General features: G+C 32.9%; 1 protein-coding gene across 2 annotated transcripts in view; it reads left to right on the top strand.

Moving 5' to 3' along the window:
- EDIL3 (EGF like repeats and discoidin domains 3) overlaps positions 1-20,291 on the top strand; it is a 382,865-nt gene that overhangs the window by 108,628 nt on the left and 253,946 nt on the right. For both annotated transcript variants that reach the window (XM_054688093.1, XM_054688092.1), the window contains exon 2: positions 4,311-4,439. In XM_054688093.1, coding sequence (XP_054544068.1) covers positions 4,311-4,439 — 129 coding nt within the window. The remainder of the gene's footprint in view (positions 1-4,310; positions 4,440-20,291) is intronic.

Here is a 20,291-nt window from a genome sequence, read left to right as displayed (position 1 = left end):
TAATATCATCATCTTAATTCTACGTTGTACAGTTTTGTCATATCTATTACCTCATTTTTACTTTTCAAAAAGATACTGAGTAAATATTAATGGAGATAAAATAAGAAATGATTTTTCACAAGTGTATGACATTAGAAATAAGACATAAGCAAAATGGACAAAAAGTGCAAGGAGAAGAAAGAAAATAAACAGGTCAGCTAAACAACAGCTGGTATCTCAGATACAGTAAGAGGTGGACACATCATCCTGTCCTCATTTATACCACAGAAGCCTCAGGTGACTGACACATACATCTGATAGCTGATTAGTTTAAATAATGTCCCTAGAAAGGGTACAACAGGTACCAATATAGACTTCTTAGAACATCAAAAACTCCCTATAATGATGGGCTAATCGAAGGGACCAGAAATTTGGGTTTCATATGTCCCTGGATATATAAGGACTATAAACTCAGGTCAGTTAATAAACTGTGCAGGAGTCTGGGTGGAGGAGTGGGAGGAATCAGAATGAGAGGTTCCTGACTTGGGATCAGTATAAGCTCTATGCTTGAGAACCTGTGTGTTATTGCTCATGCCTTGCTTTTCTCCTGTAGATATTACTTTTGTCAGTATAAATAAATATAAGCATCTACAACATGCCTTAATCTACTGACATTGCTGCAACAACAGAGCCTGAAGAATGTAGAATGTCTCTTTTTTTATAGTATTGAAAACACACAGATTTATGACTGACATCTCATTAAATAAGTGTGTGTTAATATATTCATGCAATGTATGCAGTTAGTATATGACAGTGTTGTTAATTGACTATAAACAACTGTGCTGCTTTGCTCACACCCAAGGCACAGAGTCTGGTGATTGATGCTTTCTAGAGAATCTCAGTAATAATGTCTTTATATCTGAAAGCAGGAGTGAGGGGGGCTGGGGGTTTGGAAGTGATTTGAGAGGACTTTTGTTTCCTGTTTTATTAACTGGTATTTATTAACTGGATTGGATTTAAATGGTATCTCTACTACTTTCCCTGCCCATAACTCTCTCATAGAAGGGTTAGGAAAATCCTAATCTTTTTTTTTTTTTTTCTGGAACTACTTCAAAAGGTTAATGCTTAGTCCTTTTGTCCTCAAACTAGAATCCACCATTTGATCTAATGTAATGCTGCCAGAATCATCATTTCGGAACATAAATATAGTTATATACTTCCCTGTTTAAAGTAATTTTATGATCTTCCAATGCTCAAAGATAAAGTTCAAAAAATATCTGGCACAGCATACAAGGCCTGTATGCTTACGCTGTCATTCTGACCTGATTTTTCTGTAATCTCTGCTCTTGTTAATGGTGATCTGCTTGAAAGTCCTAGAATGAGCCATGATCTTTTTCCTTTGTAAATGTTGTCCCCTCTGCCTACAAAGTTGTACATGCATCTTCTTTTCTTCTGCTTCACCTAACAGCACTAAATGTTTTTAGAAATCTTGAATGATCTTATAATTTTTGGTTTTTTTCAAGGTTTATTTTGGTATTTATTTTCTTATTGAGGTTAACACCGGTTTACAGCACTGTATGTGACTCAGAGGTAGAGGTTGGCACTTTTGCAGATGTATGTTTCCACACCACACCCACTGTTAAGGCAGCCACAGTCCTCCACCAGAATCAGCTGGGTTGCTTGTTAAGCTTGTTCCTGACTTTTAGTAACTTCAATTCTCCAGTCAGATTTCTAGGGTTTGTTTGATTTGTTTTGCCTGTTTCTTTGTTTTATTTCATTATATACCACATGAATGAAGTTATCCGAAATTTACCTTTCTACTTCTGACTTATTTATATTAGTATAATCCTCTCCAGTTCCATCTGCATTGTTGTAAATGGCAAGATTTCGTTTTTGTTTTTAATAGCTTAGTGGTATTCCTTTGATTTGTTACTTAGGTTGTTTCTATACCTTGCTCATTGTAAATAGTGTTGCAATGAACATAAGACTGCAATAGCCCAAAAATTAGTGGGGTATTTTTGTTTGTTTGCTTGTTTTGTTTTATCTGGGTAGATACCTAGGATTGGCATTGTTGGTTCATGGTGCATTAATTTTTGATATTTTGAGAGACTGCCATGCCATTTTCCATAGGGCTAGACCAATCTGCATTCCTGCTAATGATGTATGAGGATTCCTTTGTCTCCATATCCTCAACAACTCTCGTTGTTTCTGATTTTTTTTTTGATATGTGAGCTTGTATATCATTTTTGTTTTGATTTGCCTTTCCCTGATATTGAGTGATGATAAGTCTGTTGACCGTCTGTAATTCACCACATCGATAAAATGGGAGATAAAAACCATGTGATCATATCAACAGATGCAGAGTAGGCATTTGAAAAGATTCAGTATCCATTAATGATAAAAACTCTCAATAAAGGGGGATACAGGGACATATCTTAACATAATGTGGACTATGTATGAAAAATCCACAGTTAACATCATACTCAATGGTGAAAATTGATTTTTTTTTTCTCTCAGATCAGGGACAACAGTTATATTTCCACTTGTATTACTACTAGTCTACATAATATTGGAAATTCTTGCTAGAACAACTAGATAAGAGAAAGATCTATAAAAGGAGTCCAAATTGGGAAAGAAAAATTAAAACTAACACTATATACAAATAATATGATAATATACATAGAAATCCGTAAAGATCCCATTGAAAAAACTTCAATAAATAAAATTCTGTTGTTTTCCTATATGCAAGTAATGAACTAGAACAGAAAGAAGCTAAAAAAAAAAGATTGATTACTATTGTATCAAAAAAGAATTAAATACCTAGGAGTAAACAAAGAAAGTAAAAGATATATTATGAAAACTATAAGACAATGTTAAAAGACATGGAGGACACTAAATGGTCTATAACCACATTCTTGATTTGATATTTTTGTTGAGACTGTGTCTTTCTAACAAGCGTTCAATTTTATCTTTTACTGATTTGAGAGGCTGTTGAGAAAATGTTTTATTTTCCATCATGAATACTTGTTTCTCTATAGTTCTTTACTATCAAACTTATCAGTTCTTTAGCAATTTTCTTTCTTGTAGTATCTTATCACATGCAGTTATTAAAAGCCAAATGCCTTTTTAACATTTTCTCTGGAAATCTCATTACTCATCTAGTTAAAGTTCATTATGTACATTTTCTGTCACCCAAGTTTCCACAGGTAGGAACATTCTCAGCTGCTTTTCTTCACATAACATGGGTGGCCATTTTTCTAGTCTCCTGTGACCATTCTTACAGTGCCTTTCCAGATCCCATCTGCCATCCAGCACCAAAGCCAAGGCCACATATTTTTGGTCTTTGTTATGGTACAACTTATTTCTCTGTAGCAGTTTTTTTTTTCATATACTTCCATGTTTTCCCACCTCTCTAAAACAAGCTAAGTTGAAATTATGGCCTCAGCAGGGTTCCAAGAGAGGAAGCAGTAGTGTTGAAATGCTTTAGAAAACCTCTGCTGGCTTCAAATCTGCATTCTATTGGCCAAAGCAAGTTATATAGTCAAGCTCAGATTCTATATAGAAATAAAAATAAAAAAATATTTCTATACAGATATAGAAATAAACCCCATCCCTTTAGTGAAAAGAACTCTAGTTACAGAGCAAAATGTGTGGATATAGTAAGGTTATTTAGGGCCTCCCCTGGTGGCCTCCCCTGGTTGAGCGCTGCTTTCAGCCTCTGCAGCACTGGCTCAATCCCCGGCTGCCGGGTGAGGGTCCCACATGGTGCACAGACCTCTCCTGCCATACCCGCTGCTCCCCTTAGCAGTGTATTTCATCACTCTGCCTGTTCTATTCCCCACTCTGGCTCTGGTGAATTCTCTCACCCTCCCGTGCTTCCGACTATACCCAGTGCTTGTATAAACAAATAAATAAATAAATCTTTAAAAAAAAAAAAAAAGAAAGATTCTTATTAAAAAAAAAAAGAAAAAGAAAGGTTATTTACTGGAATAATTAATGAAACCACTCTAGAGCAGCTATTTATATTAATATTTTTAATAAGTTGATCTGTTTCATTTATATGTAATGAAGGAACTCCAAACTAAGTTAAGAGCTTTCAGTATGTAATATGGTATGCAGTGTTTGAATTACAATGTTTAATTTTTATCATTTCTACTTAACATTTCTCTTAAAAGCTTATGGTATGTGCCTTGCATACTTTATCCATAAATCAAACTGGTAGGGTAACTTTAACAAAGGAAAATTAGTTAGGTATGTGAAATAGTTCATTGCAGTGCCTAAGACAAAAAAAAAAAAAAAAAGAATCAATATTTGTTTCTTTTATTCTTCAGGTGATATTTGTGATCCCAATCCATGTGAAAATGGAGGTATGTGCTTGTCACAATTGAATGGTGATTCCTATTCCTGTGAGTGTCCAGATGGCTTCACAGATCCCAACTGCTCTAGTATTGTGGAGGTTGGTAAGTGCAACATTTATGCATTTCAATAGTTATTCTTTGTTTTCATATATGACTGATAAATTTGGCAATGGCGCATTATAAGTATTCTGTATAAGATTGTTGTATGTTGCTAATTAGTTTATTCCTTTGTAAGAGATTCCACTTTATCATTTCTAGTTTATATTTAAATTATAATTTTACTAGTGTGTTCTCAAATAATTTAAACATCTTTTAGTCATTAACATTCTACTTTAAAGGCAATATAAATACTATTTGAATATAATAAATTTCTTATCTCTCTAATATTAATATAAATTTATGGTTTAATCTCACTTGGGAAATGATTACTAAGTTAACTTATTCAAGCTAAATAGTCACTAAATAAAATAGAACTTATTTTAGTAATGACAAGTATCCTTCAGTATATTGTAGCTATTCTAATTACGTTTCTAAGAATATAAATATATGAACAAAGATAGAATTCCAACTGCAATATCCTTACAATTCTTTTCAAAAACTTAGTCTTTCAAATATTTATTAGTGTCCATGATCACATTTCAAGATTTTTTTCATCTGTAAAATGCTTCACTGGAATGTATAATCATATATTAAGGGTAACTTATGTAATTTCCAAATAGTTCCCATTAAGGAAATAGCTTCACTTTAAAATAATGTTTCACTATGTAAACTGGTAGAGTGATTTTACTCTGATTAAAGGTAGCAAAATGATTAAGTTTGAAAAATTTTAAATATATTTTCACATCAGTTCCAAGAATATAAGGTGCACTATATTTGTTCAGTATAAGAAAACCAAATAAATATTAGATTCAAGTTCTGTCGACCAGCATAAAGTCTGGAAAACTTGGAGATATCAATGGCTTTTGAAATTGTTTTGAAGAAGAAAAATTATAGCGTCCCTAGTAAAGGATTAATATGAGTTACTCATCATTGTATTTGATGCAGGTAACCTAGCACATTATACATAGTGGGAGCCCAGTAGCTATTGCCTGAATGAGATAATAATTAAGGGTCTCCCTGGTGGCCTAGGGTTTAAGTCTCAGCACTATCTCCACTCAGGCCTGCGTTCTATCCCTGGCCAGGGAGCTAGCCCACATATGGCACAGCAGACCTCTCCTGTCTTGCCTGCTGCTCTCCTCAGCAGTGTATTTCAGTCAATTCATATGTTCTGCTCCCCACTATATCTCGAGTGAATCCTCTCACCCTCCCACTCCTCTGACCTACACCCCAGTTCTTCTATGCAATAAATAAATCTTAAAAAAAGAATAATGAAATAAAAATCATTAACTTGCTATTTTTAGTCACTAATTATTGAATTTTGGTGTGATTTACTTTTAAATGTATTTTCTTGTGTTTATGTTATATTTATATGAATATATTATATCTGAAAATTTTAATTTTATTATTGCTGAAAGGTACTTTGTTCATTTAATTTATTTTTAAAGATAATTTTCCTTTGTGGCTTTTATTAACTCATTGCAATTTTAGGGAGTTTTATACAGTTTCATAGAAATAAAAATATTATAACCACTTTAACTCTGTTTCCAAATATGTACAGTGAGCTTCAAGAGTTTAATCATATCCTCAAGAAAGTCTATATTTCTGAAGAAAATTAAAGGTGTTTCTAACAGGAATGTATGAATAGAATAAAAAATTAGTGTTCCCCTGGTGGCGCAGTGGTTGAGCACTGGGCTGCGAGGTTGCCCACAGCCGCTGCAAAGCTGGTTCATTCCCTGGCTGCCAGCGAGGGTCCCACAAAAAAAAAAAAAAAAAATTAGTGTTAATCTTAAGTCCAATGACTTCAAACTGGTGCTGCCTTAGATTTAATTTAGTTTATAATTAAAAACTATATATTGACATAACATGAGTTTATAACATTATATAGATTTCGAGTATACAGCATTGTTATTTCATATCTGCATATGCTACATTAGGATCCCCATCAAAAAAGTCTTTTCATCCACCACCATACAATTAATACCCTTCACCTCATTTTGCCGGTCCTATAACCCTCTTCCTTTCTGGTGACCATCATTTTGTTCTCATAATCTAATAAGAGTTTGGATTAGTTTCCTTATTTGTTCTTTTTTCTAATTTTTTTTAGGAGAAAAAGCCATTGAGAAGTTTAATAATAACAGGTATACCTCCTGTATGCATGGGGAAAGTCCTAAAATAACTTGGCAGTGCTCCCATCTGGCTTTGGATATCATTTTAAATAGCTTAACTAAGACAAGTGAGGTTAGTGGCAAACAGGGCATTTATTGGGTAAACAAAGGTACTTCTGCCTTTTCCATTGAGAAAATCCTTACAAAGAGATGTTTAGATATAAACATCAGACAATTTCCACCTAGCCTTCAGAGCAAATCTCATTAAATAAACATATTCTCAAAGACATGTTTTGAGGTGGCAGATTTCTACTCTCCTGCAGTCCCATTTTTTTTTGGAAATTCTCAAGAAGTTCCACAGCTCAGAAGTTGAGTTGTTCAATTATTTAGTAAAATCAGTCCCTCAGTCATGAGAATAGATCAATTAAACAGCCATGCCCAATTACTGGAGACCTACTTATAGGTAAATACAAAGTTAAGTCTATATTGTGTAAGCAATGTCTATAAAAACAAACAAAAAAAAATAGGGGGTTAAAGATTGAATCAAAACACAAGTCCAGTTAGGAGTATTGAAGGGAGTCCATTGAGAATCTTTACTGGAACTTCTTGTAAAGGAATCTCAGATTGAACACTAAAGGGACTCTCAGTGCGTGAAGACATGTCAAAATCTCACCAGCAGATTGTGCTTACAATAGGATTGTAGACAATTTTCTATCCTTTGGAAATTAAAAATAAGGAGCTATAGAACTTGATATTATCACCTTATAAAAAGTCAAAGTATTGCCAAGACAATACTTTCATTTTTGGGTAAATTTCTCTCTTGAGGTCCCAAAATGGGTTTTTGGGTTTGCCAAGACATAAAACTTCCTTACCCTTTTCCAGGTAGATCTGGATCCTGAAAGCAAGGCATCAGGCTGTGTTTTCTTTGATGGTTCTGAGGTAAATCTAGATTACTAAAAGCAGTTTGGTTTCAAATATGACATTTTAACCAAAGTCTTATTGATACAAAATCTCATTCACCCATGTTTCCAATAGTGTGTTATAGAGGAAAAATAAAGTCTTATTATACAAATAAACACATTGCAATGAGAAATAGGAATAGTTACAGAAAGTTATCATTTGGGGTCGTGTGTGTGTTTGTGTGTGTGTGTGTGTGTGTGTGAGTGAGAGAGAGAGAGAGAACGCACAAGCAAATATTTCAATTCTGCTCACCAAAAGGTACAATTTACTGTTGCTTGCAGGTCACAGCCCATCTCAACAGAAAGTTTTCTGGAGAAAGGAAAACATAAAATATTTCAAATAAAAAAACATTTAATGATATTTGTCTTTCATAGTTCATTCAGTCACAAACAGAAAATCTCAGATCTTTTATAAGCAATTATTATGAGTTGATTTTTTCCATAATCTCTGCAATTTTATCTTTTCAGTTCCATGTCAAACCTGTATTCCAAGAATATTTGTTAGAATACTTTCCCTTTGAATCCCATGAATACAAATCAGAGTAAATAACTTCCATAAATGGAATAAGACTTGAAATTGATCATATTTAAAATGTGATTATGATTCAATGACAAGGAAATTCCCCCAGTTTTGTGACATATAATATTTTGAATAACCAGACATGACCAGTAATAACATTACAACAGAACACATTAGGCTTTACATTTCACATAATGTTAGAACTCTCTTATTAATAGTCATGTACATGCTATGAAGTATTTTTGTTGAATTTCTAAGAAATTAGTGTCAAGATGAAAGTAATTATTTTTGAAATGGAATGATACAAGAAATGGGACAGTGAAGTTGGAGATTTGAGAGAGGAATCTTAGAAACATACTTTACATGGTCTAATGACTTTTTATAAGGTGATAATATCAAGTTCTATAGCTCCTTATTTTTAATTTCCAAAGGATAGAAAATTGTCTATATCTGCATATAAAATAGTGGTTTTTAATCCTAATTTTAAAAAAAAATCTGTTTTTCTACATCAGATATATGTTATTTTTATTGTAGTATATCTTGAATGGAGAATTTCAGATACATGATATTCTTAGAGGTAAAAATTGCTATGTGATTTTACCTCAAATAACCTCTCCTATTAGTAGCCTTGTTTTAAATTCTTGACACTACTTATTTCAAAGGAAAATTTATGTCCATTTTTCGTATATTCCTGTATTATTTATGGAAACTTAGAAAGAAAAATTGATTTGTTCTGTTTTGTGAATTTTTATCACTAGACAACGTTGCTTTCCTTTGGACTTAATTATTGATCTGTTGTGTATTCCAATGTCCATTTTCTACCTTTCTAAATTTCTCTGTTTTTCACGTACACCCCACTAATGCAGATGTACTACCTATTTCAATGTCCTCAGATGCTTAGCATTATTAGGACTCATTTCTGATATTCACAAAAGGCAAAAGAAAATATCTCTCTGAGCAAAAGAAAGAAAACAAAAACACCCACTTCATCCTCAGTTTTGAAGAAATCAGCCAATCAACTGTTGTTTACACAGATGTGCCTTAGCTGCTGCTTTCCTCTCCAGGGGACTTGTAGACAGATCACCACGTGGTTAAGCCCCAAATTACTTCCCAATTACTTGCTCATATTCCTGGATGGCACTGTGTAATTTTTAGCCAAATGTTGACCCATTTATTTCATAAATTTCTGTTTCTAGTGAATATTGTAGAGTTCATATATGGAAATATTGAGAATTAATAAATTGTATAAAATTTATGGCATAATTCTGCTCTGTATGCTATCAAAGTAACCCTGTAAACTAATAACTAATGTAACCTCTTAATATGCAAATGCTTATTAACACATTAATTCAATCAAGTAGAACAAAATAAGTGACTGACTTAAAAAAAAATCTCAGTTTCTACTTATCCTTAAGTAGGTACTGCTAAGTAATAGTTACCTAAATAGTAGAATAAATTTTTTAAAAATCTAGAAATTTCTGTCTAGCTAGGAAAGAGGATAAATAAATAGATAAAAAGATAATTGTGTAGGAGAAGTACATGGAACCATAAAAAAAAAAAAACAAAACTGTGTCCTATCCAGGTTAGGTGTCAGAAAATACATGCCTACCTGAAAAGATACATTTTGACATAATTTGAAAAAATAATTCTTATCTAGTAGGCAGAAAGCTAAAGGTATTATGAACAGTGGAAATGATTTTTAGAAAATCCAGGACATAAGAAAATCATGATTCTATGAAGTAAAAAATTTGCTGTGTCTCTAGCTGAAAAAGAAATATCTGCAGTGGCTAGCATAGAGTCTGTTGATGGTAATGGTGGCAGATTCTTTTTTTTTATAATTTTATGCATTTTATTCAGCAAATGCTTTATTATCACAGGTTCTATCCTTTTTTTAAATTTTATTTTTATATTCCCCATACAATTACAACCCCTTATTTTGACCCTAATCCCTTCTTTCCCTGCCCCCCCACCCCCCCATAGAGTATCTCTGGTTCATAGTTGTTTGTTAATTTTGATATTTTCTTTCTTATAGTTATTCTTTTTCCTGGTCCCTCATTTAAGTTTTCTATATTCCTGCTATGAGTGAGACCATCCGGTATTTTTCTTTTTCTTTTTGGCTTATTTTGCTAAGCATGATCCCTTCCAGCTCCATCCATGTTGCTGCAAATTGCATGTGTTTATCTTTTTTGAATGCTGAGTAATATTCCATGGTGTATATGTACCACATCTTAAGCACAAATAAACAGGATCACAAATGTGAAAGATGAGAAATCACAACGGACACAGCAGAAATCAAAAGAATAATCAGAAACTACTATGAACAGTTATATGGAAACAAGTTCAACAATCTAGAGGAGAATGGACAAATTCCTACAACTCTACAATGACCCAAAGCTAGATAAAGAAGAAATAGAACACCTAAACAGACCAATTACAAGCAGCGAAATTGAAATGGTAATCAAAAACCTTCCCAAAAACAAAAGCCCAGGACATGATGGATTTACAAATGAATTCTACCAAAAGTTCAGAAACGAATTAGTGCCTATCCTTCACAAACTCTTCCAAAAAATTGAGAAGGAAGGGATAATACCAAACACGTTCTATGAAGCCAACATTACACTAATACCAAAACCGAACAAGGACAACCCAAAAAAAGAAAACTACAGGCCAATCTCGCTAATGAACACTGATGCAAAAATCCTCAATAAAATTTTAGCTATCAGAATCCAACAATGTATCCATAAGATAATTCACCACGACCAAGTAGGATTCATTCCAGGGACAAAAGGATGGTTCAACATCCGAAAATCAATCAACACATCAACAAAAAGAAATATAAAAACCATATGATAATATCAATAGATTCTTCAGTAATGCCTAATGTTTAAGAAATATGGACTTTGGGGCCTCCCCGGTGGCGCAGCGGTTGAGTGCTGGGCTGCAAAGCTGCCGGCAGCCTCTGCAGCACTGGTTTGATCCCCGGCTGCCAGTGAGGGTCCCACATGGTGCGACAGACCTCTCCTGCCATGCACACTGCTCCCCTCAGCAGTGTATTTCGTCAGTCTGCCTGTTCTGTTCCCCACTTCTGACTTTCCCCAGTGCTTAAATAAATAAATAAATAAATAAATCTTTAAAAAGAAAAAGAAATATGGACTTTGTAATAATAGCAATAGAGATTTGTAGTTTTATAATACTGCTACTACAATATGGGGGGGGGTGAGAACAGATTAAAGTGGGGGGAGTTTTGAAGACTATTGTAGAAGACTATGTCAGATGTCATGATCTTACACTGGGCCAGTATAGTAAAAACAGTAGTAGAGAGGAGAGAGTCAGTAAGCACTTAAAGAAATATTAGAAAATTATTGGTAACTTATTGGGTTGCTGAGTAAAAGGCATTTGGAGAGCGGAGTAAAAAAGAGGAATCCCTGTTTTCTGGCCTGAGGAACTGGGGGTCCTGTTTACTGAGATAATATATATCGATGATACTCAGAAATATGAGTTGAATGTATAACATTGAAATGGAAGAGTTTTCTAGACATTAGTTAAGAAGTCAGACATAGGTTTGGGAATTAGGATGATAAAGATAATTATTGAAGTTAAGGGAGTTTATAAGTCTCCCTGAAGTAGAAAGCCTTTTGAAGAGAGGACTAAGTTGGAAACCAATAGAGGATTCATTAATAATTAAACAATAGGCATAGAAATTAAATATATACATGAGTCTGGGAAAGAATAGTCTGAGAGATAGAAATGAGGGAACTGTTGCACCCCCAAATTAAGGATAAACTTTGTTGTCAGGAATGGATGATCAGCAATGTCACATCCTGTGGAGAAGTTGACCAAGATAAACCTGTATACTGCTTAGGTATGATTTATGGGTGCTATTGCCATGATCAGCTTTGTATGAATCATGGAGTAAGAGCTAACTTGTGGTAGGGAAGAATTAGAGGGAGATTTTGAAAAGTAGCTAGGGATAGTGTCATTTTCTTAAATTGTTAAAAGCCTATGACTAAAATCATACTTAATGGTAAGAAACTCACAGCTTTCCCACTTAGATCAGAAGCAAGATAATGATGTCACACCCTCTATTATTTTTCAACATTGTACTGCAAGTACTAACTAATGTAATAAGACAAGGGAAAGAATTAAAAGGTATACAGTCATGTGTTGCTTAAAATAGGGATATGTTCTGAGAACTAGTCATTAGGCAATTACATCATTGTGCAAACATTATAGAATGCAATTACACAAATCTAGATATTATAGCCCATACCTACCTAGATTATGTAGTATAGCCTGTTGGGTATACTACAATTGTATTTTCCAGCCATTGTGATGGTAAAGTAGTTAAGGGACCCGTGAGTGCACCGATTAGAAATGAAAAACTAAAACTATTCACACATGACATGACTGTGTTGAAAGAAATTATAGATAATTGGCAAAAATATATTCTGGAACTAATGTGAAATTAATGTAAGGTTGTAGAATGCAAGTTCATATACAAAGTCCATACATTTCTTATATATGAATAATTGACAAGTGGCATTTTAAATTAAAAACAATAAGAAGAATGCAAGTAATTTCAGGTTAATGAAAATTATCTGAATGATACATATTATTATACATGTATCCAAATCCATGCAATGTACAACACCAAGGGTGATTTCTAATGCAAACTGTGAAGTATGGATGATTATGATGTGTCAGTGTAGGTTCTTTAATTTAACAAATTTACTCCTCTTTGTGGGAAATGTTGATAATAGGGAGGTTATGCATATATGTAGTGAATTTATTTTTTGTAGGAAATCTCTAACTTCCTGTATTTTTCTGTGATGATGAAGCTAACTTAAAAAGTGGTCTTGAGTTTAAAAAAATGGCTGTAACATTCATTAATTAATTTTTTATCCATTCATCAATTATTTATCACACAAATAATGTATTAGACACTGTGACACTGAACATATAACCCTTTGAAAAATACGCTTCATCTTCATGGTTCTTCTAATAAATATGATAACAAGTATGAGATAGAATCAAAGGAACTATATTTTTGAATAGAACTATTTGAAAGACTAGAGAGTTAGTGTTTGAACAGAGAGTGGTACTAATATAACTTTATTACATGGGAATGGGGAGAGAGGAGAGCAACTGAAAGGGAAATTTGGGTCCAAAGAGGTTTTTCATTTAAAATGGACCTGTAATGTCATTTTTATTCAGAAATGTGATGCGAAATCCAAGCTTATATTTTACTAAGTATAAACTCTATTAAATGACTCATGTATTTCAAGAATATTTAACATGCATTTAACCTAAAAAAAGCTATCAATCTAAAAGCACAGGAATTTGTTTGGAATTTGGTAGTAATTTAAAATCTGTAGCCACTTTTAGAGAAAAAAAAAGATCATATTGAGAGTAGTTTTAATACAGGGTAATAGAGTCAGCATTATCATTTCATTTGTGATTCATTGGCTTCTGACTAGGTTTGCTTATTAAAAAAATTAATAAACATAAAAGTGTTTTATCTTATCATATCTCAGTCCTTTTCTATCTTTTGTATTCCATCTAACTTACTTCCTTTTGGTAACTGATATTCCTTTTCTCATGTGAATTTTGATCTTTTTAAATTTGTAGCTCTCAAATCTCACCACTGCTACTCTGTCCTCCCGCTTCCATTTAATTATGAGAAAGTGGTTATATTCACCTCAGAACATAAAATCTGTTGTAAAAAGTAAAAATAAGTTTCACTACATTTAGTCCTATGAATAGGCTTATTTGTGTTTATTTGTGTTTATCTTTCAGAAGATAATCAATGTCAGAATAGCAAGTGGTGTATCTGACTTTGTCCAAAAGCCTTCTTATTAGTGATGATAAAAGATTAGAATGTTAAGATGTTGTAAGTAGATCTTTTTGATAAAGCAAGGCTATTTTTAGATTTCTAAACTTTGGTCAATTTCAGCAATTTTGGTAATTTTCAATGAAATTTGGTAAATTTCAAGAAAATTGTTCATATTATAGATGAAATTATGAGCAGTTGTCACTCCCCCCCACCCCAAGATTACTTCTTGGGCTAAGGAAGGATATCCAACTCATGATTGAATTCATCTTTCTAGAAATTATGAAAATGAGAGCTATTCCACATGGACTAAAATAGTTTTCTGAAAGGATACTAACCTTGTAGGATTGCTAAGAAATTTCCCATTCAGTTAGAATCAAAGGAATTTATTTTTAGAGTTACATTACTTACTTTTCTGATAACAGGGCAGAGACTACATACGTGTTCATACAAAAATAATTATACAACTAGATGGCAGAGTTAAAATTTAATGGGAATTTTTAAACTTTATATTGTTTATACCTATGTCAAAAACAATTTTCTTTTATATATAAATTTCTGTGTATAGTTTATAAACTCAGATTGTTTAAAATTGTTTCTCTTTTATTATTAGTGGCAATGACTAGAAATGGTTAACTTGCAATTTCAAGTCTTTACAATTATATCAATTTGAGAAAAAAAGCATGGCATCAAAGCACCTTAGAAAATATTAAGCACAGAAATCTTCTGTTGCCCACTTGAAAGACAAGACCCCATATGTAGTAAAGCTTTTTTTTTTTTTTTTTTTTTTTTTAAATATTAAATTTTATTTTTATATTCCCCCATACAATTGCAAACGCCCCATTCTGACCCCAATCCTTCCCCTCCCGCCCCCCACCCCCCAAAAAGTGTCTCTGGTTCATAGTTTTTTTGTTGATTTTGATTTTCACTTTCTTATATTCATTTTCCTGGTCCCTTATTTAAGTTTTCTAGATTCCTGCTATGAGTGAGACCATCCGGTATTTTTCTTTTTCTTTTTGGCTTATTTCGCTGAGCATGATCCCTTCCAGTGCCATCCATGTTGCTGCAAATTGCATGTGTTTATCTTTTTTGAATGCTGAGTAATATTCCATGGTATATATGTACCACATCTTCTTGATCCAGTCATCTATTTTTGGGCATTTGGGTTGTTTCCAAAGCTTAGCTATTGTAAACAGTGCTGCTATAAACATAGGAGTGCAGGTGCTCTTTGGAATTGATGTTTCTGTGTCCTTTGGGTAAATACCTAGGAGTGGAATTGCTGGATCATATGGAAGCTCTATGTTTAGTAGGTCCAGAAATCTCCACACAGCTCTCCATAGTGGTTGGACCAGTTTGCACTCCCACCAACAGTGCACAAGAGTTCCTTTTTCTCCACATCCTCGCCAACATTTGTTGTTGCTAGTTTTTTTAATATGTGCCATTCTCACTGGTGTGAGATGGTATCTCATGGTAGTTTTGATTTGCATTTCCCTGATTACAAGTGATGTTGAACATTTTTTCATATGTAGTAAAGCTTTTAAGAAAAGGCGATGTAGCATTTAAAAAACATTGATTTGTCTTTTTTTTTTCTGATTAGTATGCCCTTCTTATATGGGGATAGATTCTTTTGTGAGTGAAGTGATAGTAAATGGGTATCATTAAACGTCTTGCTTAATGTCATCATGCATTTCATGGATTTCATCAACAACCATTATCTCATAATATTGTTAGTCAGTTAAGTGGGTGTTGTAGTTGACTGAAGGGCTCAGCTTATCTGCTATACCAGGCTTCCTTACATAGTGGTTGTAGGTAGATCCCAAGAGCAATATGAAAAATCAAACTACAATGAAAAATACTTTTCAAATCTCAGTTTATATCATATTAGCTAATATTACTTCTAATGGGAAGCTCTACCACTTTATATTCCAGAGTCACCATTATGCAAAAAAGAGGAAGAATTTGTGTCTGGCTGTATAATCGACCATGGAATATTGCATTTCTTTCTGTTTTATTTTGAAAAGGGTTTTCTTGGTATTCAAAATAGCTACAAAATGTAGATATTTCATAGATATTTATTTTATTGTAGCTATGGATATAAATTTGATAGCATTGATTTTATCAAAGCTTTTATGTTTATTGTAAGGGAGAAAATAGCAAAACATCTTTTACAGAGGAAAAACTGGATCATTTTCTGTCAATTTCAGGGCAGTATTTTTTTTTTTAAATTAGAATAGTGAAAATAAAAAATGACTTTAAGCTGTCTTTTTATTCAGATTCCAAAAGGAATGGAATGAAGATGGTTGTAGAACTGCCAAAACATACACTTCTACACATTTATAAAAATGAAAATTTCTATTTTAAATGATAGACTGAGTGGCAAAGTTAACATTTGAAGGAGAATAAAATAAGCTGCCCCTAGATAAGGCATTTTGGCATATTGATTTTTTTTTTTTTAATTTGAGGTCATTGCAGAAACAGCAGGTACAAAAAGGACACTCTGACCCATTGTGCCCTTGAAAGTAGAAAATGAATTTTCCATGTGAAAAGTACCTTCTTAGGAGATAAACTTCTTATCACCCAGTTTAGGGAATTTAGTGCTAGAGGAGTTCTATAATTAAACCTTGTTATTCACTAATTTACTAGCCCGAGCCCAAACTTACTTATCTTTTCAATTATTCATCAATCTATGCTTTATTTGTCTAAAAGTTATACATGGTACCTGACTTGGTTATTTCTTTAATTATCACTTATTTGAGACCCCCATATATATGATAAGAAATGAATTTTATCTCCTTTTAATCTGTCTTTGGTATAGAGAAGGCATGGCCAAGAACCTAAAAGGTAGAAGGAAAATTATTATTTTCTGCCCTACACATTAATCTCTGTAAAAAAAATTATTTCCAAAGTTGAGTCTTGCATAGAAAGAGGTCTACTGGACACTTACAAAAATTTTATAAAACATTTAAAAAATGCCCAGCAATCCTTAAAACCTTCCATGCTATATAACTTGTTTTTATTTTCTTCAGTGATTTTCAGCATGCATCTATTTCTTGAGTATAAACAATTATACCAATTGTTTATTTCCTTTGAATTTGAGTTAATTGCTTATCAATTCATAGCATCCCAAATAAAACAAGGCATTGAAATATAGCAGTATTGTTAGATAATCATGACAAGATATTAAAAATTGTCATTTTAGGGAAATTGATGTGTTGCTATAGAATATGCAAATTGTTCTTTTCATTGCACTGGAAACAAAAAAGAAAAAAATTGTCTTTCGGTTAAGTTGCTAAATGCCATTAACAGGAAGAATAGGAAGTGTGTACACTGCTTTTGTTTGTGATATAGCCAGTCATATGTAAGAATTTACATTTCATATATATTATATTTACAATGTATTTTTATGAAGTATTTATTGATTTTCACTATCACAAAAGTAATATATAAGAAAACCTAGAAACAAAAAGAAGTAAATAAAATGTATCATAATTTTGGATTATATATACTTTTTTTGCTATATTTATATCTATGGATCTATCCATGCATATCTATAGAACCATATGCTGTCATATAAAAAGTAGTAACAATTTAAGTTGACTCCTTTATGTGAAATTGTGTCCCGGTGTACATGAGGGTTCATTAAATTTATACTTTATGCTCTTTGTGTTCTTTCATGATCACTGATGTTTTTAATTAGGATATAAAGTCAGTATCTTTGCACTTTACCAAAAAAATGCTTTCTTGACATTTAAAATAGCAGACTAACAGTTTAACATTTACTATAATTTATTCAGCTAACACCTATTTTGGCCATATAAGTTGTATGCTTACTTCCTCTACTATAAGCATTTCGACTAACACATAACTAAAATTTTATATAGAGTCATCATTATCTTTTTAGACTAAATTCTTAAAATAAAATGGTTGTTTTTTTTTTTTTTCCTAAAGATTTATTTATTTTTATTTATACAAGCACTGGGTACAGTCAGAAGAGCGGGAGAGTGAGAGAATTCACCAGAGCCAGAGCGGGGAGCAGAGCAGGCAGAAGGACCAAAGTACACTGCTGAGGGGAGCAGCGGGTGGCAGGAAAGGTCTGCGCGCCATGTGGGACCCTCCTCTGGTGGCTGGGGAGCAGCCGGGGATCGAACTGATGCTGCAGAGGCTGCGGGCAGCTTCGCAACCCAGCGCTCAACCGCTGCGCCAAAAACTTTAATATTGTTAGAATTGTACAGGGAAGGCCAAATACCTTATCATGATTGATTTATAATGAAAAGAGAACACTTAATGGGCTTAGATCAACTTAATCATAATAATGTAGAGTTGGGACTATTTGATTTGAGTACTAGGAGGAGAAAAAATAGTTGGAGAGCAAAGGAAGAAATTATCCCATCAAATACATTAAATAACAGATAAAGGCTATATCACCATTTTTTTCACTGAAACAATTTTATATGAAAACATATATCTTTTAAAGAAGACAAACTATATACTTATATAAAGTCCAGTTTGTTTGGTAAAAAATTTGAGAAAAAGATTGATACCTAAAATTAAGATCAATTAAGAGGAATAGGCAATTTTCAAAGAAGCCGTAAATAATGACTTCATAGCATTTAGTATAGGATAATTGGATAAAGAAAGCCTAAGAAGGTGAGATAAAGGTGAAAAGTTGGGAAATGATTAATATAACTCCAATGGAACGTGAAAGTCTGTTGTTTGAACCAGGGAGCATTTACTATCATCTTTTAACTATTCATTAGTCAGGAGGTGAAATGAAGATAAAGAGATAAGGCACTAGCATTCCTGGAAATAAGTATTTTGACGGGTTGAAATATATTGCTTTGAACTATTTGAAATTCCTATATTAGTAAATAAGAGAAATAAGTTAATTAAATCTTATTGCAACCTACTATGTGTTCTAATTATGCTATTTGTTACAAGAAATTAGTAAAGTAAAGCATAAGGGTTTCTAAAATAGAAGTCATGAATCTTTTCTCAAGGAGCTTCAAGTGGATGTCATTATGTGTGAAATTTTATTTGGCCACAGTCCCTGAAGTCATAGGAAAACTGGGTGACACCTCAAGGTAACCTTGTTCTCTAAGATAATTTATTGTCTAACATATATCAAAGTATTTATGTGAGGGCAAATTCTGCAATCCATATAACTTAAAGTTACAGTAGCAGCACATAATTTTTAAATGAGTCATAAGGAAAGAAATTGGGCAGATTCCTTTCTAGAATGTATTTTTTTCTCTTTATAAGTATAAAACTAAGCAAATTATAATGTTTTAATGGCCAGTAGTAAATATTGTTATATTTTTACATTTTAACAAAGCTTGGAAACAAAGTTAGATGGACATAATTTGAGTTCCTCAGTGAAAGGCAGAACCGAGATAAGGATTTCTTAATTTCTTATTCTTGGAAAATGTAGCAAATTTAAAACAAGAATCAGTACCTTCTTTGCATAGTATGTTTACAAACCTCTATAGTGTCCTTATCTGGGGAGATTTTATTTAAGAAATCAGACCCCAGGTGCTTCAGCTAAATCATGGAGAGCAATGGTACACAGTGCTCATTGTTACTCATTTACTCAGTAACTACCAAGCATTTTCAACAATAAGACATACTGTGTGTGTGCCAAATCAGCTCTCTTTCAATAGCTTCGAGTGCCCATGAAATGGATAAATTAGGGTGCAAATCAGAATAGCCCGTGTCCTTGAAGTCCACTTTCATTAATTACTCAACTCTGGAGCTCGAGCTATATTGTTCCCCACAATGATTTCCTGACCAAAATATCTGTGGGGGCTCATCTCACACTCCAACTAGATGTGCTGGTTATCTGGCCACTATGTAATGAGATAAAGGAGATAGATGCAATTTAACAATCACCATAATGCCAGATACATTTTTCCCCCTCACCTCTTCTCTTTAATTGTGCCTCGTATTTTTAGAATACTTACTTTATTCATGAAAATGCTATGTGTATACACATACATAAAAACTCACAGAACAACCTTGAAATAAACAATTGAGCTAATGCCTGTTGCAGTTTAAATTGGAAAGTTATTCTGTGATAAATCCACTATCTCAGCCAAGGTCATATATTTCTGTTCAAAGTCAGGCAGAAATTTGTCTCCTGTTTTTTCCACAGTCCATTGTTTGTATTAAAATTAATATACCTGTGACACTTATTAGAATGGGTATTTTGAAACAATGCAGGAACCTAAGAATAATAATAACTTTATTCCTAGTGTTTTTCTCATGCTTCACATGGAAATCTGTAAAACAAAGTCTCTAAAGGATCACATTTGGTGTAATTTAGAACTCATCTAGACTGAAATCAAATCCTGGATCTTATACAGTATTTACTATTTCTGTTACTTTGGAAAAGTTGCATAGCCTCTCTATGCCTTTTTTTTTTTTTTAAAGATTTATTTATCTATG

The sequence above is a fragment of the Talpa occidentalis genome, unplaced genomic scaffold (assembly GCF_014898055.3).
Source record: "Talpa occidentalis isolate TD23 unplaced genomic scaffold, MPIMG_talOcc4v2.1 talOcc4.6, whole genome shotgun sequence".
Taxonomy (NCBI): Eukaryota; Metazoa; Chordata; class Mammalia; order Eulipotyphla; family Talpidae; genus Talpa; species Talpa occidentalis.
Note: the sequence above shows the minus strand (reverse complement) of the source record. Positions and strands in the feature narration are given on the sequence as shown.